Consider the following 26,597-nt stretch of genomic DNA (forward strand, 5'->3'; position numbering starts at 1 on the left):
GGACTGGCTGGCGTTGTTCGAGAGTTCTTTTTCAAAGCTTGTCTAATTCACCAAACATGACTTGATTAACAGTCTTGTTTTATTGCTGGCTAACTCACTCACATCAGTTGGATTACAATGAGCTGGACGGTCTTGTTATTCCGACACGAGAGCGCGAAGGCTTTCAACGCGACCAATCGATCGGCGACCCACCAAATCAATAACGAATCGAGACCAACTTTCGACCCTTGAGTGAACGAAGGGAAAAAAGGCATAACTCCCTGAGATGAAGTGAATATTTCTTAACAGTAATATCAAATTCTTAAATAAGTGTTTCAAGTTCAAACTACAGTAACTTTAACCTCAAGATTAAGAAATGTAGCCTACAGCTGTGTGAAAAGACTCTTGGATTTCTGTTAACAATTATTGCAAAAGAGAAAATTAAAAACAATGTTCGTGATTGCAAAGTTTACAAATAAAACCTGAAGCTTAATTGCAATTTCGGTAGAGAACCAACCAAAGTTGGTTAATCGGTCAGAAAAGCGCAATAAAAGCTGACTTAGTTTTCTAGTAGAAGATTAAACAGTAAATTTTCGTTACTATGATCTTACCTTTCAGAACTATTTGAAACTATAGCGCGTATTACTACAACTTAACATATATTATAATTTAGCATAACGTTTTGCTGTAAATGCAGGGGACCTCATTAACACCGCCCTTTTTAGCTATACAACCCTTACTCAAAGGATTGATATTTGTTTTTAAACATGTTTTAAACCATAAAGTATGGCACTTCCTATATTTCGTAATGCTACACAGAAAAAACGATGTTTAGATTCTAAATGTTTCCTAAACGGGAAAATGCAACGCTTCTTTAAGAAGAAGTCCAGCCTATACTAGTGCTTCTAACTTCTATCTGTTTTGCACGTAACCGCTATACAAACCTCAAAGCAGATGAAAGTCGGTTACATAAACTGATTAATTTGTTTATCTACAACCGCCTATAAACCGAGATCATATTGTCCGTGCTCGTTATTAGTTGTCAATTTGACATAGTTATCAAAACTGGTTTAGTATACCTAAACAGGTGATAAAGCAGTTACACAGAGTCCATGCGTACTGTAAAATATATGAATGACTTCGGTAGTCATATTTGTTCATCAGATTTCATTTCAATTGAATGCTTTATTAATAAAAAGGATCTGTTTTAAACATAATTTGACGTATTCAGCGATTCCACCAATTTTTAAGAAAGAGTAGAGCGGTAATGGTTTAAGGACATAAAGACCCGCGTTGGGGAGTCACAACGTCAGTCTCAAGTAAAAACAAGATGGCCCCGGCCATATTAACGTTTTGCTCTGGCTAGCTAAAGTTATTGTAAGGTGACCCCGGCCTATATATTTTACTGGTTATTTTTCTCTTTTAAATATCAAATATCATTCCAATTAAAAATAAAAATAATCTAGTATGATTTTGTGTTACAGATTAATGAAACAAATAAACTTCTGCCCCATGAACTGGAACCATTTTGTTGATATATATTTTTTTATTTAATTTAATTTTTTTAATTTTTTAATTGTGCTTCAAAAAATATTGAACATGATATTTTTATTGCACACCTAATATTTGTGGGATAATAGATGTGTTTGGGTACAAAAATTAGTCATTGATTGCACGCCTATAGCAAATGCAACAAGCGCTAAGATTTAGCCCCGAGTTATTTTGTCTTGAAGCTTGAAGCGATAAAAATAAAGTAATTTGCATTAGCCCTACCGAACAACGCTAGATGTGACACGTAAACGGATGGTGGAGATTGAGAACAGAGAAAACAATACTGGAATAAAAGGCAGGCCCAATAGATATAACCGCCAAAAGCAATCTCATTCCATTTCTGTTAATGACGTACTAAACTTTTGCGAATTAATCAGAAGCCGAAAACGAAAGACGTTACAAAAAACTTATAATATTTGAGGAAAAAAATTTATTTAAAAACTATTGCGTAAAAGCATTTATCTTTTTTTTCTTTTAAGCAATTTAAGAATTAAAAATGGGGTAGAAGGGATGCCCAGCCTGCCAGCCAGCCAAGGTCGAACCTTTACTTTTGCAGAACATCTAAAACGCGCGAAAGTAAAAACTTGGATAAACGAAGGAAATTTATTCTCACGCTTAAGGTACCTTCGCAAACGAGCGTAATCGGCTGTACAGAAGCTTAAACTGATGGAACACTTTCTGCTTTCAAGTTCAGCTTTGTGCTTCAGAATCGGAAATCCGTTTCTGATTGTTTTCTACAATTATCGCATCGGCGCACTTAATTATTTCCAAGGATAGAAGCAATGAAGAAACACGATCCTGGGTACTTTCGCAATCACGCAAGGATGTGTCCCATACTATTTGACAAGCTTTTAGCAATGGTTCAGAACTCATTGAAAAAGTATCCCACATCACGGGAACCCATACCTCCTGCGCACAGATTGGCAATAACATTAAGGTGCAATGACTATACTATGTTTGTCGTTGTAGAGACTCCGGTCCAACTTTCATCTACAGCTTGGTTATCTTTGAGCTTTTTATCAATTTTATTCCATATACTATACTTAGAAATTGTCTAACCACCTCGATTAATCTCTTCCCCATTTTTCCACCACCCATGGCAGAAAAATAGCTCTACTAACTAAATATAGACTAAATTGAAGAATTAACAGAACGACAAGATAATAAAATGACGTAAATCGGATGTGGGTTTCCTAAATTTACTCTTAATTGGTCAAAATATATCACGTGGCCCCAAGAGGAAACTGGAATACCTAATTGAACAGCAGGAATACATAGATTTACTACTTGGAATCTTTAAGAGGCCATTTTGTGGGCCTGGGTGCTTGACTGAAAGGGGAAGGCTTAGGGTTCAAGGGGAGGTAAACGTCATCGTTTCTCGAAATTATTATGGCATTCGTTTTCAATACTGAATTTCGAGCTACACTAACTTCTAAATCGTAGACTTTAGTTACAGTTAGAGAAATTTCAGCTTCAAAAATGTCGTTAACGTCAAACTGTTACAAGTTCTCGCACTCCCTGACCATTTCCGAGCCGAAACTGATGCAGACGACAGTTTAAAAGGTCATGATCTCGATCTGTCCGACACATTCGCATAACCAATGAGACGCGAGGAAGGAGGAGCAGGCGGTTTAAACGTTTTTGGCGCTTCCCCTCAAAGTCAATCAGATATTTGTATGGGGTCTATGGCCTCTTTAAGATTTTAAGTAGTAAATCTATGTATTCCTGGAAACAGATATGAGCTGAAAATGGGATTCAGCGCCTGCTTGCACAAACGTTTAAACAAATCCGCGTTATTCTAGTCTGCGAAAGGCCACGCTGAAACTGACAATTTTAAACTGCTTCAGCTTCAGCTATCTGTTTTAACTTTACACTCGTTTGCGAAGTTACCTTTAGCTTATTCGGTACGGCAGCTTATTCGATATATGTGTTCGAGCTTTGGTTTTCAGCACACGCAAACCTTGGTCTTCATGTTGGAGTGACTTTGTGGTAATATATAACGTAGTTTTAAGCGTGCTGACAACATATACGAAAGAAATATTTCGAGACAACAGATGAAAGAAATACTGATATTCAGGATTTAAAATCTCGAGGTAGAAAGGATTCATACCATTTGCACAAGGAGACCAGGAAACCTAGAGCGTAAAATAGCAGACGATTTTGTGTTAGTGGTAGGAATCCTCCATGACTGGAAACTATGAATACCTTAACCAGACGTAGTTTGCACACTATGTGCCCTCTATTGGAGCTAATCAACAATATGGTTAAATTTATTACTTAAATAATATAATTATTTAAATATAATAATCATATTAGCGACTTATAATTAGTTAACTTTAAATGAGTATGTTTCATTGATTTAAATAACATTTCAAAAATATGTTAGGTAAATAGCGCTTTCATGTAGAAATTTCATATTTCAGTGGATTGAGAGATGAACACGTTGATTTCGTTTGTTGTTAATTGAAATTAGTTTCATTCTGATCATAAATTTCATTTTATATCGTTGAGTTGTTGATTTTATTTTTATAATTATTACATACGTTACTGTTATTAGTAGATGTACCCAGCAAGATTCTTAGCTGAGAGCGGAAAGCGGAAATTCCCAAAATGATTATTTAATTTTGCAAAGAATCTGCTTATTATTGTAGGTCAGTTTCATTGTTTAAGTCATCATTTAATCTTTTAAATTTCCGAAACACATAGTGAGCATAGATTCCGTCTCAATTTTGGAAATTGCCAAAACAAAAAGCAAGCAAGGGGACGTCTCAATCTAGTTGTGGTTTTAAAACTTTGACTTCAGGAATGATTAATTCGTTTATCAAATCGTTCCTTTTCTTAAGTGTTATTAGTAGGTGAACCAAGCTAGAGCGGAAAAGAGAAATTGCTGAAATGATAGTTTTAAAACGCTGATTCGAGTTTTACAGGAATTACTGAAATGATAATTTAATTCTGCAAAAATCTACCTATAATTTTATGTCAGTTTCATTAAGTGATTATTTAAATTTGATCTTGCCTAAACAAATAGTGAGCAACCATACCTCCGTTCCAGTCTAGCTGATTCGAGTTTTACAGAAATTACTGAAATAATAATTTAATTCTGCGAAAATCTACCTATTATTTAATGTCAGTTTCATAAAGTGATTATTTAATTTTTAACTTGCCAAAACAAATAGTGAGCAACGACACCTCCGTCCCAATCTAGTTATAGTTTTAAAACGCTGAATCGGGTTTCATTTTGTTAATAAATTTAATTTTTTTTCATTAAGTTGTTGATTATTATTAGTAAATCAATCTAACGAGAGCGCGAGTTCTTACTTGGATAAAACCATCACCATGATCACCCTAACTTTAATCAGACTAGTCTTCAGAAACGATATAAACTCTCTCTGCTTAGCGCGCCTTCCGTCGGGGAGAACTTTAATTTATGTTTTGATTGATATGATAATATTAACTGTAATGTTTAAGTTCCTAAGTAGAAATTTAATCTTCCCTATGATTAAAAAGATATATAATAATTATAAATTACAAAAATAAATTGCAACAAATACAGCGCTAAAACCAGTCTGGCGCGCTTGCGAAGTCTGTCTGTCTCTCCTCTGTCCTCTCCCGTCCGCCTGCCTCTCCCCAGTCGAGCGCGTCGGGGAGGGGGGGGAATCCAGATCCTTCTTCCTATCTCTTCTCTTGACTATAACTTAACTCGGTTTATGTACTAAGCGAGCGTGGCTCAGTGGTTAGAGGCTTGGAGCTGGCGTCTTCAGTGACGTCATGTATGTGTATGGATCAGGAGATCGCGGGATCGGTTCCCGGTGAGGACGAAAAATAATTTCAATTGAAATAAGTTACGTTACGCTACCTATGAGGGGTAACGTGAACTTCGGGTGAATTGTCAGTTAAAAATCGCGGAAATTTCAAAATATTTATGACGAAACTCATCAGGTCACAGCAAAAAACGAGCCAGCCAACCAGCAGGGGTCAGACCAATCGTTTCAGCTCTAAAGAGCGCAAAACGAAAAAATGATGTAAATCGAAAGTGTTTTCCCTAAATTAACTCTTAATTGGTCAAAATATATTACAAGGCCCCAAGAGGAAACTGGAAAATCTAATTGAAACAGATATTAGCTGAAAATGGGATTCAGCGCCTGCTTGCACAACCGCTTAAACAAATCCGCGTTAGTCTAGTATGCGAAAGGCCACGCTGAAACTGAATTCTTCAATCTGCTTCAGATACCGCTTTCAGTTTTCACTTTACGCTCGTTTGCGAAGGTACCTTTAACTTTCAAACGGATTAGAGACTAAAAATTAAATTATTATCAGCCCCATCCCTTGGTCATGTCTTTGATTTATGAAAGACTAAGCTGTTCAACGAATAGACTTAACTTACGCTCATCAACAGGAAAATTTTGCTTGCCGCATCCATCGTAGGGAAAACGTTAGAAACTGAAATTAAATCTTCAATGGTATCAATTTTTGATGAATAGCCAGTCAAAAGTGTTCCAGTCAAATTGCCCGACCACGCCCAGGTCAGAACCAACGTCCCAAAAATCCAAACAGAAGGCAGAAATCTCTTCACTCCACGTTTTTCCAAAGATGTTACCGCTAAATAGCATATAATGTATAAGAAAGGTGGGCTTCCGATAAAAGAAGAAAATGATATCTCGAAGAAAATGTGTTGGCCTAATGTATCCAAAGAAATTGTGATTTCATATGAAACCTTTGATAACTGACACTAATGGTTTAACATTTGGTTCTGCGTATTTTTGTTTCTCTAAACCTTTATAGGGACATTTGGCCCACCATCGTGGGAATATTGTCACATCATAGGGCGGTCTTGTCTCAGCACCAAGTGGATTTTGTCTGAAGGTGGGAAGATTGTCAAACATACTAATTGTACGCATCCATGGTGACGTCTTTTTCAACTATTTGCCTCAAATTATGATCGCCAGCTCAACGGTTGTCTAAGAAGCATTACCGCTAGTAAGGTTAGAAATACACCGAGGCATTTGAATAAAGTTTGTATCTTTGAATTTGAATTTCATTATTTCATTTTATTCTATGAGAGCGGTAGCTCTCTTAGATAAGACTTCATACTGACTTAAATGTATAAGGGTGGTTTTTTAATTCATGTAACATTTTTCGTATTATGTTTACTGTTTTGAAAAAAATTCCACGGATCTACAATTCAGGCCCTGAATATGTGGTTAAAATTTCAAAGAGATAAACTAATTAGTTTATTTTATAAAAAATAAATTTGCTAAGTGTGGTTTTCTTTTCCTTAAAATTATTCACAGATTTTGACGAAAAACTGGAAATGTTTCCATAGGAATAACATGGGAAAAATTTGCAGTGACAGCCAAAGTTTCTCGACCATTTTTGAAGACTATTTGTTCGATAGATCTGAAAACTGTTTTAAGTTAAAGGCTGAACATTAAACTGATGCCTTTTGTACCTTCATTAAAAACAATTAAGTTTAAGTATTGTTTTTCATAGTTTTAATTACATACTCTGAATTGCGTTGAATACCCTGAAACTGTGGAACATACGACTTTTTAGTTGTACGGGTTAGGTAGTCGTTTCACCCCAATTATAGCGAATTTATAGACAATTACACTAGGTAAGCGATCAAAGGTAATTAAGCTAGGTAGCGATTAAAGATAAACATACTAGGTTAGCGATCAAGGGTAATTGAACTAGGAAAGCGATCAGGGGTAATTAAACTTGGTTAGCGATCAAGGGTAATTGAACTAGGTTAGCGATCAAGGGTAATTGAACTAGGTTAGCGATCAAGGGTAATTGGAATAGGTTAGCGATCAAGGGTAATTGGAATAGGTTAGCGATCGGGGGTAATTGAAGTAGGTTAGCGATCAAGGGTCATTGAAATAGGTTAGTGATCAGGGGTAATTGAAATAGGTTAGCGATCAGGGGTAATTGAAATAGGTTAGCGATCAGGGGTAATTGAAATAGGTTAGCGATTGAGACTTTAAATATAGGACTTGAAAAGCCCTTAGACCGGAGCCTCCGAAATGAATTAGGCCCATGCGTGTAGCGAAGCGAGAATATTTTTTTAACTAATTTAGTTCGCCGTATTTTCCCGCTTGGTGGCGCTTTTAGTACCGTAAAATAAATATAAGTTCAGCCTCATGACCCCGTCGAGTGCTACAATATTAGGGCAAGGTATAGACGCAGAGTGGTGAAGCCGAGGTCACGGATAGTTAAAAAATGTTTTAGATAATATCCGAAGACCTTTATTAAACAATCAAAAAAGAAGTAAAGGGTAAAAAAGTTAAGGTTAAAATAATGAAAGCTTATGAAGGGTAAAAAAATCCTCTAATGAAAACTGTGAATTAGCAACATCATGAAGTTTTGTTTTACTAAAAAAAACAACGATGTTTAAATCTCATAATTAATTTTTTTGTCCAAAGAACCTAACCAATAGATTCCATAAAAAGTGAATAGCCCCTAAAAATTACGTTAATTTAAAGGTGAAACCTTTCTCTTTCATAAAAGTTTTATAATTGGCCCCTAAAATGTCATCGATAATTTATGGAAGACCCCGGTCGCAACGGTCATTAAAGCGCCACCTCGTACACACAAAGGGTAAAAATATTTCCTCTATGAAACTGGATATTTCACCACGTAAAAATCGACATGCATGGGCTTAGATATCTCGTAGGCTTAGCTTGAGAAGAGAACTCGGCTTTGCGCTGCACGAAGGACGCCATTTTTCTAGAGACCGGGTTACCGGAAGCTGTAAAGACGTTACGGCCGACTTGTTTTCTAAAAAGACAGTTTACTAGTTTAGAGTCCAGCCTAAGGATAGTCCTATGTATGGTACACGATGAAAACTTGTTGTTCGTACTTTTTTCTAATGAGAGTGTAGCTCGTTTCATACTTCCCCCCGAAGGTGGTTCTTATCTACTTATTGGCTCAGTCATTCCATTCCGTTCTCTTGTATTTTACATTTTTTGCAGTCTGTGTACACAATGATATAGTTTTGATTAATATATTATGATATAAAATATAGCAGCCGTAATGGATTTTCCGATTTTGGGATAAACAAGTTTTATTACTGGGACGCTACTGGGTTGAAAGTGCACGCCGGGTAAAAACGATTTCCTATATCGCGTCATTTGTTTAGAAACAATGGAGATAAAACGGCTCTCCTTGGCCACTCAACTACAATATTATATAACACAGCGTGACCCATTAAGTCTAAAACTATCGTTTTCATAATCAAGCCCTGAAGTATGTAGCCAAAAGTATTTTGCATCTATGAAAAAGGAAGAATTGGGAAAATCATGTGCTCTTAACATTAGCTCCTATATACGTCGAACGCATTAAGATAATTCATAATCTCACTTTTATTACCTCTCCTTGTGACGTAGTCCAGGAGAGGTTCTGTAACGGCCGTATTTGTGTGTGTGTCTGTGTGTCTGTCTGTCCGTTGTTACACCCACGTGACCGCGTTCGCAGTTTGCGTATCGGAGCAAACTTGTTCGCCATTTCCGAACTGCTTTCACAGTCACGGAAATGGCTCTTCTACTTGAGTTCTCACACCACCATCTTCTGGTCTTTGTCCATCCCACACGGACACCAGTCTGTTCTTACTGGCTTCTAATCACCACCATCTTCTGTTCTTTGTCAATCCCACATTGACACCAGTCTGCACTTACACTGGCTTCTAACACCACCATCCACTGGTCTTCCGTCTATTCCACATAGACACCAATCTGTATCATTGGCTTCTATTCCATTATCATCGTTTGGTTTTAGGATATACGCGGCGATCAGCTAGGGTTACGAGAAACGTCTAGCCTCCCTAAGGTGGGATCGCCACCAAAGGTTTTCGCAATTGCGCTTTTCCTTACTATTATAATGGAATCGAATCGTATATATACCCCAAATTTGAAAAAAGCGGGCAAGAGGGGTACCCTTCACTTTAAACGTCAATATTAGCAAAGTTTGAGAAGATAATAGGTATAACTTTATTTTAAACGATTTAACTATTATAAATGTTAATTATTGAAGATTAAAATAATTAAAAATAATTATATTTATTTAAATATTAAAGATAAACCTCTCGTGCAAAGAGAGAGATTATCATTGCCTCCTATATCTACCAAGGCCCGTGCATGCGATATATTTCCTTCATTGCCTCCTATATCTATCAAGGCCCGTGCATTGTGATATATTTCATTCATTGCCTCCTATATCTATCAAGGCCCGTGCATTGCGATATATTTTTCAAAACAACAACAAAAATGGGAAACCCCAACTCAGAAACATAACGTTTTCATTGGATACTTAAGTTTATATAATCTTCTTGACACGGAGAGGTAATATTTTGGTTTTCCCAACTTGTTATTCTATAAAATATAGGTTTATGTGGAAATCAGCCGATTTTGGTGTACTCTTAAAATGTATTGTAATGCCGTGTAAAATGTAATCCAGTCATCTCAAATATTCCTTTATTCAGAAAGACGGTATTATTACCTAAATATTAATGGCTGCTCTAAATCTTAAGTTTTAAAAAAACCAGTTTCAAGACATGTATACCGAGCGTTACATAAAAACACTTTCACTTTTCGTAAATCATTCTTAAATCTATTTTTGGATTAGATTACTGCGTAACTGTGCCTGGTTCTGGTATCCTAGCAATATAACGCATATAAACATAAGTAAGTAATGGTACCGAATAAGTAAACTAGGCTTGTTGAAATAATGGACCTTAATTGACCGTTTAGCGCTCCGGAATAGGACGTTCCACAATAAGATGAACTAGAAAAATAGCGCGTGTTTTTAATATAAGGCTACAAGTGGACAAAGGTGAAGGTTTTCGGTTCATTTCGTAAACTAACAATGGGGTTAGGTTCAGGAAATAGTCACACCACTTATTTTTGGAATTGGAAGAACTTAACCGCTGGTGGTATCAATCAATATATTTGACGACGGTCGTTCCAGCCTTACGGTTTTATGTTTGAGGGTATTGTTCAATAAAAACCAAACATCATTGTTTTTCCGCGCACGCACGAAACATCTGCTTTTATGCCATTGGCAAAACAGTTCGATATAAAACCTGAATACATAACCTGTTAGTAATGCCACCATGCACTCTTCGTATAAGTCTCTCCACCGGAACTGCGAGTTAAAATGCTTTTCAAATACGGAATTTACGAAGTGAGTATTATTTTGGTTGAAATAATTGTTTGGCTATGAACTCTGTGTCGTGACTCCAAACCAGTTATCGTCTGATAATATCGCGCTAGTGATTTTTTATCTCTTACTTAACTTGTTATGAATAAACTACAATTGTCTTGAGTGTGCCATAAGATATAAAAAATGTTAGCCCCTCTAATTGCGTCAACGCGTTATTAAGCACTACAAGGAATTTTTACCTGTAATATTTGTACCAAATTGAATATATAATTGTTCAAAGTCTCAAACACACACTTTTGCGTTCATTTTTGAACAGTAAATTCAGGTACCAAAACAATATGCTAGGTTGAGCAATTCTTTGCGCATTGTTGAACTCAGTGTAAGGTAGCATTTTTTCTGAGGGATGCAATTTTTTTTTACAATTTGACACACATAATGTAATTTAATAATTTTATTTGATATCAATTATTTTTATCGAGAGTTACTTATTATACTTCTAGTTATACCGTTTTAAGAAAAGATTTTCCTAACTTGATTTGAACCTAGCTATTATTGACGTTTGACGACTAGAGTATGACTCTTACAAGATTGTCTGAAAGACCATAAGGTGATGTTGTTAGACATTTAGGTGATGACAGATAATATAATATTAGTCAGTGAATGTGCGTCAGTAGCCCTAAGTGGCATATTATTTTCCAGATTTCCGTGAACTGTGAATGCGGTCAGGAAATTGTGAACACTTTGGTTCAGATTTGAAAACTGCGAATGCGTTCCATTGGGGTTAACAATAGATAGGCACAAACACACAAAGACAGATAATCGAGAACATAACGTCTCAATGACAAAGGTCACTCTTATTAGTTGCTATATTGGCTTGTTATGAGTCCAATGTGGGTAAGATATTAGTCGAATACGCGTTAGATGTTAGTCCAAGATCAGTAATGCATTAGACGAATATGTACTCGATTTTAAACCAATATGGACGCGATATTAGTCCAATCTCGGCTAGATTTTAGTCCAATCTCGGCTAGATTTTAGTCCAATCTCGGCTAGGTTTTAGTCCAATATCGGTTAGAAACTGGTCGAATATCGGTTAGAAACTGGTCCAATGTGGCTTGATTTTAGTCCAATATCGGTAAGAAATTTGTCCAATGTGGGCTTGGTTTTAGTTCAATATCGGTTAGATATTAGTCCAATATGGGCTTGATATTAGTCCAATATGGGCTTGATATTAGTCCAATATGGGCTTGATATTAATCCAATATTGGGAGGATGGGAGTTAAATTTTGCCCACTTCCTTTGTTGGAACTCCAAAGAAATTCCAACGAATCTTTACTTTACTTTAGAATAATTCACTTTATAACATTTATATACTTCTGAAGAAATATTTTACTTGTACTCGAAGAATAGATAAAATCGTCCATTTCCCTGGAAAAACTCTTTATACCCTAAGAAGGGCGATTTATATACTTCTGTAGAAACTCTTTATAAACCACCCTAAGAAGGGCGATTTATATACTTCTGGAGAAATATTTTACCTGTATGCTCAGCTGTATTCTAAGAATAGTTAAAATCATGCCTTTCCCTAGAAAAACGCCTGACAAAGCCAAACCCTAAGTAAATAAAAAACTTTCACCGATCGTAGGGAAAGGAGAGAAAACTTTGAAAATAAGTATCAGAACGAATAAAAACTTGAACCAGAGAAGACGTTCTCGAAAGTAGAATTTTTCTGTAACAAATATGTAACTGTTTGCATTTTAAACTATGTTTCTTATTAAAAACTAAAAATTAACAGAAGAGTTATTATTTCTAACCTCGTACATTATTATCATCGTATAAGATGTGTTATGGTGCCGTGACCAGGATACGTGTATAAGCGTAAATCGAAAGGATTATTGCGGGACGTGTATAAGCGGAACTTGCGAAATTCTGAACTGAACGGGCCGTGTATAAGCGGAGCTGTTGAATATAAGAACTGAACGGGAAGTATATAAGCTCTTTCGACCGAACATTTATAACGAACGAAGAAGAACGAGGACAATTAAAATACGAACTCAAACAGTTACAATGGCAGATAGCGAAAATGACAAGACAGAAGAACATGAAAACGAATCATATGCCGACAGCGAAGAATCTCAAAGCGACCAGATGTCGGACGAAGAAACGCTAGAAAAAGCGAAATCAACCAGAACTTCAACCAGAAGAAAAGTAACAAATTTATTGAAGAAAATAGAAAATGAAGTTCAGAATCCAAATATCAGTCTTATAAAACTGAAAGTTAGGATGTCTCAACTGCTTGAGCACGAATTCATCATAAAGAAAATGGATAAAACAATATACCGCTTACTTCCGAAAGAAGATATAGAAAAAGAAATAGACGCTCGCGAGAAATGTGAAGAAGATATTGTGACTGCGCGTACTATATTAACGCATTACATAAGTAATGCACAGGAAACCGAGCACACTACACCCTCGATGAGATCAGTGACTCGACGGCAGGAACATCAGAGAATCAACCGTTGCCACCACCAACTCAGACAACTCCTGCAAGCAACGTACCAGGACCAGCAACTGTAAATACGACCCAAACCGCGGGAAATTCAGTGTCTGGACAAACTGTGATTAATCCACCAAGTAACCCAGGAACATTTATACCACCATATCAGGGAAGTCAGACTATGTATCCGCAAGTACCAGTAACTTATTATTTACCTGCCCCACAAAGTAATAGTATTATGTTACCCAAATTAGAATTAGCTCCATTTTATGGAGATTTTACCAAGTGGTCAGATTTCTGGTCTCAATATGAATATGCTATACATAAGAATGAAACATTAACTAAGACCGCGAAATTTTCTTATTTAAAAACCTTAATAAAAGGAACGGCGGCGAATTCCATATACGGATTTTCCTTGACGGATGCTAATTACGACGCTGCTATTTATAAGCTAGAAACTAGATTTCGCAGAAAAGATGTTTTAGAAACGGCTCACATTTCAAAATTAAACAATTTGTCACCTTTACACAAATCGAGCGATTTAACTTCATATAGAAGATTTTATGACATCTGCGAAACGGAAGTGAAAAGCCTTCAGTCGTTAGGCGTAAGAGCAGTAGAAAATTACGGAGTGATTATCTGTCCTTCTATTTTAAACAAACTGCCAGATGACATTAACGTTGAATTTAGTAGACTCGCAGATGTTAATGAAGAATTAGACTTAGAAAAACTAATGGACTTTCTAAGAAAAGACCTACAGAGTAGGGAACGAGCTCTCTCATTTAAATCGAAGGCTATAGAAGATACCGCTTATCCGTCAAAATTGCAGAATCAAAGCCGAGCTAGCTTTAGACCCCAGCCTAACATTAAAGAAAGTCATAGATATCAGAATACAAATAAACCTAGCTTGAACACTACGTCTTCAGCTTTAGCAACAGCAGCTTCGATACAAAATACTGGATTTTGTTTATTTTGCCAAAGAAGTAACCATAAATCAGAAACCTGTAAGACAGTTCGAAACGTGACAGATAGGAAGGAAATTTTAAAGAAGCTAGGTAGATGTTATATTTGCATAGTAGCGGGTCATCTTGCAAAAAATTGCGAATCGGCTATTAAATGTAACGACTGTAACGGGAGGCATCACGCAGCGGTTTGTCAGAAAAAAGGAGACCCCAAGGGGAAAGAAGAAAATACAATGGTAGAAGAGAGCGATAACTTAGAAGAAATATGCAGTAACTCTGTAGTATTGAAAGAAAATAGAGAAGGGACAATTTTGCTCCAAACAGCCAGAGCTCAAGCGCATGGCTTAAATGACAGCGCTCGAGAAATAAGACTTCTAATGGATAGTGGTAGTCAAACCTCCTTCATTAAAGAAGAAGTATCACGAAAATTAGATCTACCAGTGGTAGGACAGGTGAATCTAAAGCTCCATGTTTTTGGAATAGAAGAACCGAAACTCGTAACTCGAAGAAAGGTTAAGGTCACTTTGCGAAGCTTACTTGATGGTCAAACCTTAGAGCTAGAAGCAGTAGAAACCCCTAGTATAAATACAGCCACGTTTGAGACGCCCGGAGAAATTATAAGAAGAGACATGGATGCTAGGGGATTAATACTAGCGGACAAAAATCTTGAAGGAAACAGAAACAATGAAGAACTCGATGCACTAATAGGCGCAGATTACTATTGGAAAGTCATTAACGGGAATACCATCTACCTTACGTCAAAATTCGTAGCGATCCAAAGCATATTTGGATGGATTATCCATGGACCAGTAGAAGCATCTAGCGTTAGCACTTGCGTATCTTTGATAGGAATTTCGTCAGTAGAAATCAATTATACAGAAGAAACCACTAAAGAAGAAGAACTAACAAAACAACTCAAGATGTTTTGGCAGCTAGAATCTATGGGGGTATCGGAAAAGGAATGCGTAGAAAAATCCAAAATGATAAGAATAGCGTTGAAGGAATTTCAAGACCACGTCACATACGACGGCGAAAGATATACCGTAAATCTCCCTTGGAATTCAAACAAAGAAGAACTGTCGAACAACTACTTTCCTTCTCTAAGAAGACTTCAATACTTGACGCAGAAATTTCAGAAGAATGACTCATACTATCAAAAATACCGAGAAGTTATCGAAGAGTACCTGAATGAAGGAATTGTAGAGAAAGTACCACAAGAAGAAATGAGTATTAGGGAAAGGGTATACTACCTACCCCACTCGGGAGTCGAAAGAAACGAACGAACAACGACGAAACTTCGCGTTGTATTTGACGGGTCATCAAAAGAAAAGGGAAAAGCTTCACTGAATGAATGTCTTCTCACTGGAACTAACTTGAATCCCGACTTACTGGATATTCTACTACAGTTTCGTTTGCATAAGATAGCCTTCACTGCAGTTGTGGAAAAGGCGTTCCTTCAGATCATCGTAAATCACGAAGACAGAAATGCCGTTCGATTCCTCTGGTTCGAAGAACCAGCCATTTTTAAAGAACCATTGAAAATCGTGCACCTGCGTTTTACAAGAGTTGCATTTGGACTAAATTCCAGCCCACATACGTTAGCAGCAGTAGTCCGTATGCATGCCAAAAAATACGAAAAAAAATATCCTGAAACGGTAGACATGATTCATGATAATACCTATGTTGATGACGTGGCATCAGGTGCAACAAATGAAGAAAATGCTTTGAAACTTTGTACCGAAGCGAAAGAGATAATGAAAGCCTCAGGTATGAATCTAAGAAAATGGCGATCAAATTCCGAAATCCTGAGAGACAAATGGGAACAAGAAGGTTGCATCGAAAAGGAAAATGGAAAACCAGATTCTCACGACACGACTGTTCTAGGCTTGACTTGGGATACTCATTTGGATACACTTTCCTTTCAACCAAGATCTTTGCTCGATTCACTCGCATCAATCAGCGAAACAAAAAGAGGCGTTTTGAAGACCTTTGCCAAAATCTATGATCCCTTAGGATTCATAGGTCCAAGCACGATTAGAATGAAAATATTATTTCAACAACTTTGGATTATTGGATTGGAATGGGATGAACCTTTACCGGAACCAATTTTGGGGGAATTCCGAAAATATTGTGTGGACTTGCACAATATTCAAGACTTTGAAATCCCACGTTACCTCCAGGAAGAAACAAAAGAAGAAAAGGTAATAGAAACTCAATTGCATTGTTTCTCGGATGCTAGCAAGAAAGCCTTCGGAGCGGTCATTTACGTCAGATATTTAACCGAAAAGGGAAACATTTCAGTATCACTTGTTTGCTCTAAGACGAAGGTTGCCCCAATAAAAGAAGTTAAATTGCCGAAACTAGAACTGCTAGGAGCTCTGATAGGAACGCGATTGACCAATAGAGTTAGGAAATTCTTCCCGAACGCAAAATTATATTTTTGGAGCGATAACATGGCGACAATCAAATGGATTAAAGGGGACTCTCATCGATGGGTTCCATTTGTTGCAAATAGAGTCAAAGAGATACAAGCTTGTACAGAACCCGAAAATTGGAGATATTGTAAGGGCATAGAGAACCCCGCTGATAGGTTGACCAGAGGAGAAACTCTCGAAAAGTTACGAAGAAATGACAATTGGTGGAAGGGTTCACTTTGGCTTCGAACATATGAAGAAGAATGGCCGTCTCACGCTAAACCAGAGCCGGACCACACTATCGAAGAAATTTTAGAAGAATCCCTTAGACCAAAGTTTAGGACTGTGGCACAGAATTTAAACGCACCCCGATTTATTCAACAACCAATCTTTGACCTTAAAAGGTATGGAAACATCAAGAGAGTAACTCGAGTTACGGGATGGATCAAAAGATTCATTTACAACTGCGTGAATGAAGAAAAGAAATCGGGGCCGTTGACGACTGAAGAAATTATAGCAAGCGAAACCTACTGGACTAAGGTTGTTCAAGAACAAGAATACAATGAAGAAATTGACGTCTTAAGAAAAAAGGAAAACCTTTCGAAAAATTCCAAGTTGGCGCAATTAAATCCTTTCCTCGATAGGGACGGAATAATGAGAGTGGGAGGGAGACTGCATAATACAGAATTCACCTACGAAGAAAAGCACCCGATTGTGTTACCTAGTTGAAACTATTACTCGGTCTTACAAATAAAAAGAGCGCACTTAGCAACCCTCCACTCGGGTCTATCGAACACTTTAACTCAAGTACGGGAACGCTTTGGATTATAAGGGGTCGACAACAAACGAAAAAGGTCATAAGCGATTGCCTACTTTGTCAAAAATGGAGAACTCAACCCAAAGCCGAAGAAACCGCACCCTTACCGAGAGATCGAGTAATAAAGAACCAAGCATTTGAAGTCACCGGCATCGATTTCGCCGGACCTTTATTTGTCAAGGAAAAGAAAGAGAAAAACAAAGTATATCTAGCACTATTTACATGCGCAACAACACGGGCTATACATCTAGAGATAGTATCCAACCTCTCCACTTTAAATTTCTTGCTCGCCTTTAGGCGCTTCATATCGAGACGCGGCATGCCTTCAATAATTTACACTGATAATGCCAAAACCTTTAAGAAAGCTGAAAAGGAGTTGCAAACCCTTTGGAAAAAACTGGACAAAGGGAGAATGAAAGAGTTTTTTTCAGAAAGAAGAATAACGTGGAAGTATATTGTTGAAAGGGCGCCTTGGTATGGTGGATGGTGGGAGCGATTGGTAGGCTCAGTCAAAGTAATTCTCCGAAAAATACTTGGAAATGCTTTCTTATCCTACGAAGAACTTGAGACAGTCTTCACAGAAGTTGAAGCTGTAATTAATTCACGCCCTCTGACTTATGTCAACGACGAAGCGGGGGAACCATTCCCCTTAACACCGGCACATTTCCTCGTCGGTAAACGTTTAACTGTTCTACCCTCAATAATAGAAAACGCAGAACGTAACATCAAAGGGAATGAACTACGAAAAAGACACAAATATCGCGAAAACCTAATTAACAAATTCTGGATCAGATGGAAGAATGAATATTTGTTGAACTTGAAATCAGCTCATCAAGTTAAGAATAGTCAAGTAAACAAAGAAATAAAACAAGGAGATGTAGTTCTTATAAAAGATGATAACCTCCCCAGACAACTTTGGCGAATAGCGCGAGTAGAGGCCACCATGCGAGGACGCGATGGAAAACTACGGTCGTGTTCATTGAAAGTTCCACATGGGTCTACCTTACGTAGACCAATCGATTTATTATGCCCATTAGAAATTTAGAACTTTATATAAACTATCAGCAAGTTAGACATGCTGATAGGCGGGGGAGTGTGTTGGAACTCCAAAGAAATTCCAACGAATCTTTACTTTACTTTAGAATAATTCACTATATAACATTTATATACTTCTGAAGAAATATTTTACTTGTACTCGAAGAATAGATAAAATCGTCCATTTCCCTGGAAAAACTCTTTATACCCTAAGAAGGGCGATTTATATACTTCTGTGGAAACTCTTTATAAACCACCCTAAGAAGGGCGATTTATATACTTCTGGAGAAATATTTTACCTGTATGCTCAGCTGTATTCTAAGAATAGTTAAAATCATGCCTTTCCCTAGAAAAACGCCTGACAAAGCCAAACCCTAAGTAAATAAAAAACTTTCACCGATCGTAGGGAAAGGAGAGAAAACTTTGAAAATAAGTATCAGAACGAATAAAAACTTGAACCAGAGAAGACGTTCTCGAAAGTAGAATTTTTTTGTAACAAATATGTAACTGTTTGCATTTTAAACTATGTTTCTTATTAAAAACTAAAAATTAACAGAAGAGTTATTATTTCTAACCTCGTACATTATTATCATCGTATAAGATGTGTTATCCTTAAAATATGGATAATAGCCTGACTATTTCTGGATAATAATTGATCCCATAATAGATGAATCTCGATCCAGCTTCGTATGAAACTCCAAATCTGGGTTATCATTCGAGAGTCACATTTTGGACACTAGTTACGTTATCCCAAAATGGATTAAAAACTGTGCTGTCTCAGAGTCAGCCGTTTGGATCCATTTGCATCCTATAATACCGTCTGGAAATTGATTCAAGTAGTTATTGATGTCCAAATTATTGTTTCAAAGTTATTTATGTATTTTATGAAAGCGATAAATTAACGAAAAGTGTGAAAATACTAAAGAACATTCCCAATTTTCAATAAATACTCGAAACAAATTTACCAAATACTTGATACTCGAGCCCTAGAAATTGGTTGAATTAGAACGTTCTGCTTTAAGAGAATGGTGGAAGATAAAGAGCGTTACACAAGAGTTAACGTCCATTTAAGGAAATATGATAAAAAACATGATACAACTATCACTCACTAAGAACGAAAAAAAATAAAACCAACAATCACTTTACTATCAACTCGCATGATTAACGCGTAGTTGTCAATACCATGAATAACAACGGTTGTTAATGCTTATAACTGATTATAAATAAATCCATCGTATGCTCTAATTTTAATCAAAACCCAAGTTAATATACGCATCATGTATATTTAATTTTAGGGCTCTTTGGATACTCCTTTTGGAATCATTTGTCAAGATATAGCCAGATATTTTCACAAGACTCTAAACGCGACGTAAGCTTTCAGGCGAATGCGTGAAAAAGCGCGTCACTCAGCAGCTCTCAGTTTAACTAATTTAAAAATTCACCTACGCAACAGATACGAGTTTCATGAAGTGACGGTCGAAGAAGTGGATGCCTTCTACCGACCGCGAGACATCCTGAAAGAGGTATCCACAATTTTAATGTCAACCATGTCAGTTTTTATTTTCTCTGAATATCATTACTAGGGCATGGATTTGTTCTGCATGCCGTTCTCGTTGAACAGCGGGTTTTATTACGACTTTTACGCTTTCTCGGTGCCCATCTGGTCCAGCGAAGTGATCCTCTTCTCAGGAGTTCCCACTAGAAAAATTGAGACTTCCCTTAACGGTCTCTTCATCTTCTCAGATGCCGTAAGACTATATGCACCCAAAAGCTTTTTAGGTACATTTTGAGTAAATTTAAAGAGAGTTTTATTCTATTTTGCTGTAAGATATAATACCAGTGTCCTTAATAAAATAAGTTAGAGAAAAATCTGTTTTGGTACTGACGCCTCACAAAAGTGCGATTGAAATATTGAACGATGCTAAGCGAATTACCGGGCGAGTAAGTTCAAGTGAAAAGAACAGAATATTCTCTCAGCTCCTTCAAATTGTTTTTTCATTTTGTGCAACATAATATCTGAAAAAGGCTCCGGTTTAAAATAATTATTATCAATTATACTTATTTAATTATTTAACAAAAGCATCTTATTGAGTCTAGACTCGGAGAGGTTTATTTTGGTATTCCAACTTGTATTTTAACCGTTCTGTTTTCAATCAACACACTACTCTCCCGAAGGAGCGAAACCTATTGCATTAGTATAGCTCCTGCTGTAGGAGGAAAAATAAGCTATGCACATAGAAACTAGTTGTGACGCGATAAATGACGATTTTAATATTATGCTTGGACCATCCCCCTTTAACCCCCAGACATCATATGAGAAATTGGTTCAATTTTCCCTTCCAAGGAGGGGTAGAACTTACAGGTTTCACCGGTAGAATGAAATCGAAACCATTTAACCCTCTTTCGAATTACCTCACAGGTGACGGTTGGATTGGTCAATTGCGTCATTCTGGTCTCCATTCTTGCATCACTAATAAAAGTTGCCGTTTACAAGGCGAGACACTTTCTCCGACATTTTGCCTCCAGTCTTTACGCGTTTTCTCTCAGCATGTTCCGAGTTCGTAAGTTCATTATCAATTAACCTAAGTCCTGAACTGACAAATGGCTAGACCATTTTAAGTACGCCGTCTCAAGAGCGTCTTTCTTTGACCAGGCAGTTTAAGGGTCATTTATCACACGTGTTACAATTAGGTCAGGCTTGCTCTAACGATGATAGTTATTTGTTTTTAGCTATTTCTGACAATCACTGCTCACTTTCATACCGCATCTTGATGTTCGGGTGGTTGCTGGCAGCGTTCGTTATAAGCGCGCAACAGAACAGTCACTTCACCACCAATCTGTCTATTCCTGTTTACTTTCGCATCGACACTTTCGCCGACTTGAAACACTACAAGGACAGCATACTCAAAGTACCTAAGAAAACCTTTGAGGAAATGTACCTGGCTAATTTGGTAAGAAACGTAGACGATGTCTTTCATTTAAGCGAAGCGGGGCTCCTTTAAGCGTACTACACACTATACCGTTTTGAGAGCGTGCGTGACGTGGCGTGGCGCGACGTTTTCACGGCGTCAACGTTGGTGATACGTACGTCGCGCCACGCAACGGTGTGAGAGTTCACATTTTCGCGTTAGGCCTATTTTTTGTTTTGGCGCGATTTTCAAAAATGGATTCCGAGTCAGAAAATGAAGCCATAGTTTTGGCTATTATTTTGAGTAGAAGAAGACGGAGACGAAAAAATCGAGCCACATGGGTTCATCCTTATTTAACAAGAAGAAATGAACTTTCGGAATTTCATAATTTAGTTAGCGAGCTTAGAGTAGAAAATAAAGATCTTTATTTTACATATTTTCGAATGTTTCCATCCACAATGGATCATTTGTTAAGTTTGGTCGGGCCTAGTATTAGAAAATACCACACTCAATTTCGGGAGCCAATTACTGAAAAAGAACGACTGGCATTAACGCTGAGGTAAATAATTATTGAGGATAAAACGAAAAAAGGATTTTGTAGAAAATCTGCTTTCTGGTCAAAAGATATCTAGCTACTGGAGACAGTATGCAGACAGTCGCATTCAGTATGAGGGTTGGAAGATCTACAACATCCCATATTATTAGAGAAACTTGCGGCGCTCTATGGGAAGCACTGCAGAGGAAATATCTGCCGGCACCCTCTTTAGCGCAGTTTACCACAATCAGTAGGGATTTTTGGCTAAAATGGCAATATCCAAATTGCTTAGGCGCGATTGATGGCAAACATATCAGAATACAGGTAAATAGAAAACGGTATCTGCAATCAATTTCCTCAAAGTAATCTGTGTTTAGGCTCCCCACAATTCCGGCAGTGATTATTACAACTACAAGAAATTCTTCAGCATTGTTCTTTTGGCAATTACGGACGCCCAATATAGATTTGTCACTGTAGATATCGGTGATAGTGGACACCATAGCGATTCAGGAATTCTGACAAATTCGGCATTTTGGAAAGCCATGACATCAGGCAAAATAGCAATTCCTGCTCCAGCAAATTTACCAGGCTCAAACGAAATCATACCTCACATGTTCATCGGAGATGGAGGATTTCCTCTTAACAAGTAAAACTTGAAATTGAGCAGAAAATGGTATCATTATATGGTATAATGCTGCATTTTCAGATTTTTGATGCGACCTTACAATCGGCCTCGCTTGCCAAGAACACAAAGAATTTTTAATTATCGTTTATCTAGGGCAAGACGAATAGTGGAAAATACATTTGGCATTTTAACAGCAAGGTTTGAAACCAAACAAGAGTCTAGCAAATATACTTTTTTGTCAAGTTATATAATTTCCAACAGATGGAAGATTTTGCTCCGGCCAATCAATGTATCAGAAGAAACAATACTAGAAATTATTAAAGCCATATGCGTTCTTCACAATTTCTTAAGGCAAATTGTGATAAACAAGATCGTTGGTTGTGAGAACAGATACTGCCCTCCCAGTTTTATGGATAGAGAAAACCAAGATGGGAGGTTATACCGGGTGAATGGAGAAATGATGCTGGTTTTACGCAACTGAGATCTTTGGGTCGACAAGGTAGTAGAAATAACACCAGACAATGTGAGGAAATTCGAGAAAAACTTTGCCAGTTTTTTAATTCCGAAATAGGAATGATTGCTTGGCAAGATAGTCAAATATAGGGAATTCAATAAATAATCACAAACAACGGGTTCAAAAGAACAATTTATTTAATTTTTTAATGAAAAGTCACTCATGTTCAAGCTCAAACAGAAGAGCTTCAATATTTTTTCGAGCCAAAGCTTGTTTTCTTGGTTCCAATGCCTCTATTCTTTCAACTAAAGACATACAATAGAGCTCTACTGCAGACTGAGACTTCTTTCTTTCAACAGGCTCCAATCGTTTCCGTTCTGCAATGTTCTTAAGAATTTCAATCTCTAGTTCATCTTTGGCCTTTCTCTTTGTCTTAGGAGTTTTTTCTTTTTCAACTACCGGCGGAGCTGACTTCCCATTATTTACAGATGAATTTTCACTATTTTATATATATATATCTAAATAAATTATACCATGACGAAAAAAACCAAATTTCATGACACGCAAACTTTGAGTATACCCCTGGGTTTCCGGGTTTTGCGTTTCAAACATGGTTTCGTTGCTGATTTCTAGGTCTTCCGATATCAGATATCCGCCAGACTGATCCGATATATCATCTACTTCATCCCGATAGTTTGAAATCATACTAGATATTAGCAAGATAAACTAATAAGCAAATAGTTCTTATTTCTCAAATGATAAATGGAATTAAATCCGATTAAAATACCTTTGTGCTTAATGTGGTCAGACAAAAAACTTAAGAGTGAAAACAATCGCCATCTCTGTGTAACCAAAGCTTCGGAACCAGTTGGTAAATTTGCACCCTTTTTTTCCCTAGTAAACCGGTCTCTGATAGTTTTCCATCTTTTCTTAACTTCAGTTTCTAAATTTTTCACATATTTTCTATTTAAGTACTACTGTCAAGAACGAATTCAAGTTGATGTTGGCTACTGTCTAGACAGAAACACCTTCCTTCACTATTAACCCAATAGAACCTAGCCAAGGCTTAGCCGACTTAAAGACGTTATAATTCACAACCATGTTTACGAAAATAAAGGTCACAAACATGTTGATGATAATTCTGTTGCAATTTCATTCCATAAAACTTCTTTCTTTTTAAAATCTTTAAAACCAGGCCTTCTGATGTCGTAGATTTGTGGTCTTCCTCGAACCGCTTCAACTAGCCTCTCGTCAAAGTCCGCCATTTTTAAATGGGAAAACGACGCGCACGCCTCCTAAAGTTCGGAATCCGAAACTTCAGCGTTTCGCGACATTTCCTTCGCGCGTCGTCAACGGCGTAGCGTTTTCGAAGCGTTTTGGAGACGTTTCGAAAACGCCGCGCCACGCCACGTCACGCACGCTATCAAAACGGTATAATGTGTAGTAGGCTTTAGCGCTCCTTAAAATCTCCTTTTAAGCTGAAGAACGTGTGTGTATAATAATGTTAGCCACCATGCTAGGGACGCGAATGGTTTGGTAAAATAATAGTTGGGTTTATGTCTTTAGGCAAAATCAGACTCAGATGACTTCGATTAAAGAATCGAACAGTTACTACAGGTTTTTGGATTTGGTTGTTGACTTTGAGTTCCGTAAGAAGATCGGTGGTCAGCGTCAGGTCATTATGATTAATACACTCTTGTTGTTATTGCTGGCGTCTCTCGTCATGGAGGAAGACGAGGGCCTGAAGTATCACGTGTCACCCCCACTCACTCAAATCATTCAAGGACTTATAATCAACAGTAACGTCTCCAAACAGACCATGGAACAAATCAACCGAGGGTAACAAATTTATAATTGAAATATTGTAATTATTTAAGTTGTGTTCAATATAAATTTTGGGTAGTTCAATGGCTGTTAAAGTGGTGTGTTGAATTTCAGCATTTGTAAAATAGCGGTTTCTCATCCCGTACAAAAATTTACGGCTGCATTTTGCTGTTATTTAGATTTTTTAGAATCTGCAATATATTGCAAATAAACTGGAATATTCTGGAAAAATACTGGAATAAACCTGAAAAAGGTTCAACTTCAGACAAAATTAAGATGCATTCCAGAGAGCAATGCAGAACATTTTAGACGTTTTGCAGAAAAAATATCTTACGTTGGAAAACTCAGTACAGCAGTATACAAAATTTAGCTACTCTAGAGTCATAAAATAGCTACCTTACAGCTAGAAAACAGAGGGGAAATAGTAACTCCCGTAAGAAATCAGGATGTTTGTAGGCTCATTACAGGTACTGTACCTTCCAAATATATTGTATGCATGTTACAGTCAGAAATTGCTAAGTTTGTAGGATAATGGCAGGCGGGTTTCGGATACTTTTTAGGATAATTGCAGGCGCGTTTCAGATACTTTGTAGGATAATAGCAGGTGCATTTCCGATTCTTTGTCGGATAATTGCAGGTGTGTTTCAGATACTTTGTAGGATCATTGTAGGTGCGTTTCATATTCTTTGTAGGATAATTGCAGATGCGTTTCAGATACTTTGTAGGATAATTGCAGGCGCGTTTAAGATACTTTGTAGGATCATTGCAGGCGCGTTTCAGATACTTTGCAGGGTCATTGCAGCTGCGTTTCAGATACTTTGTAGGATAATTGCAGCCGCGTTTCAAATACTTTGCAGGATCATTGCAGCCGCGTTTCAGATACTTTTAAGGACCATTACAGGCGCGTTTCAGATACTTTAATTTGTACGATAATTGCAGGTGCTTTTCAGATACTTTTTAGGATAATTGCTGGCGCGTTTCAGATACTTTGTAGGATAATTGCAGGCGCGTTTCAGATACTTTGTAGGATAATTGCAGGCGCGTTTCAGATACTTTGTAGGATAATTACAGGCGCGTTTCAGATACTTTGTAGGATAATTGCAGGTGATTTTCAGATAATTTTTAGGATAATTGCAAGCGCATTTCAGATACTTTTCAGGAGCGTTTCATATACTTTGTAGGAAAATTGCAGGCGTGTTTCATATACTTTGTAGGAAAATTGCAGGCGTGTTTCAGGTACTTTTCAGGATCATTGCAGGCGCGTTTCAGGTACTTTTTAGGATAATTGCAGGCGCTTTTCATATACTTTGTAGGCAAATTGCAGTCGCGTTTCAGATACTTTTCAGGATCATTATTGACGCGTTTCAGATGCTTTGTAGGATCATTGCAGGTGCTTTTCAGATAATTTTTAGGATCATTGCAGCCGAATTTCAGATACTTTGTAGGATAATTACAGGCGCGTTTCAGATACTTTGTAGGATAATTGCAGGTACTTTTCAGATATTTTTAGGATAATTGCAGGAGCATTTCATATACTTTGTAGGATAATTGCAGGCGCTTTTCATATACTTTGTAGGAAAATTGCAGGCGCTTTTCATATACTTTTCAGGATCATTGCAGGCGCGTTTCAGATACTTTTTAGGATCATTGCAGGCGTATTTCGGATACTTTGTAGGATAATTGCAGGTGCGTTTCAGATACTTTGTAGGATCATTGCAGGTGCATTTCAGATACTCTGTAGAATAATTGCAGGCGCGTTTCAGATTCTTTGCAGGATCATTGCAGGCTCTTTTCATATACTCTGTAGGATAATTGCAGATGCGTTTCAGATACTTTGCA

General features: G+C 37.2%; 3 protein-coding genes across 3 annotated transcripts; all 3 read left to right on the forward strand.

The window, feature by feature from the left end:
- The first annotated feature begins 12,753 nt into the window (after positions 1 to 12,753).
- On the forward strand, positions 12,754 to 19,994 carry LOC149634510 (uncharacterized). The gene is made up of 5 exons (XM_089851038.1): positions 12,754 to 13,126; positions 13,186 to 17,273; positions 17,318 to 18,226; positions 19,707 to 19,780; positions 19,865 to 19,994. Exons 1-5 carry the CDS (start codon positions 12,754 to 12,756, stop codon positions 19,992 to 19,994), a joined length of 5,574 nt encoding a protein of 1,857 aa, XP_089707164.1.
- Positions 19,868 to 21,266, forward strand: LOC149634511 (uncharacterized). Its single transcript, XM_089850966.1, has 3 exons — positions 19,868 to 20,190; positions 20,831 to 20,972; positions 21,142 to 21,266. The coding sequence occupies exons 1-3, from the start codon at positions 19,998 to 20,000 to the stop codon at positions 21,149 to 21,151; spliced, it is 345 nt and encodes a 114-aa protein (XP_089707092.1). The 5' UTR covers positions 19,868 to 19,997; the 3' UTR covers positions 21,152 to 21,266.
- Positions 21,267 to 22,397: 1,131 nt separating this feature from the next.
- On the forward strand, positions 22,398 to 22,961 carry LOC149634512 (uncharacterized). Its single transcript, XM_089851039.1, has 3 exons — positions 22,398 to 22,501; positions 22,562 to 22,678; positions 22,742 to 22,961. Exons 1-3 carry the CDS (start codon positions 22,398 to 22,400, stop codon positions 22,959 to 22,961), a joined length of 441 nt encoding a protein of 146 aa, XP_089707165.1.
- The last annotated feature ends 3,636 nt before the right edge of the window (positions 22,962 to 26,597 follow it).

Source organism: Phalangium opilio, unplaced genomic scaffold, assembly GCF_054372755.1.
Source record: "Phalangium opilio isolate 3A_F unplaced genomic scaffold, DU_Popi_V2 ptg000098l_1, whole genome shotgun sequence".
Lineage (NCBI taxonomy): Eukaryota > Metazoa > Arthropoda > Arachnida > Opiliones > Phalangiidae > Phalangium > Phalangium opilio.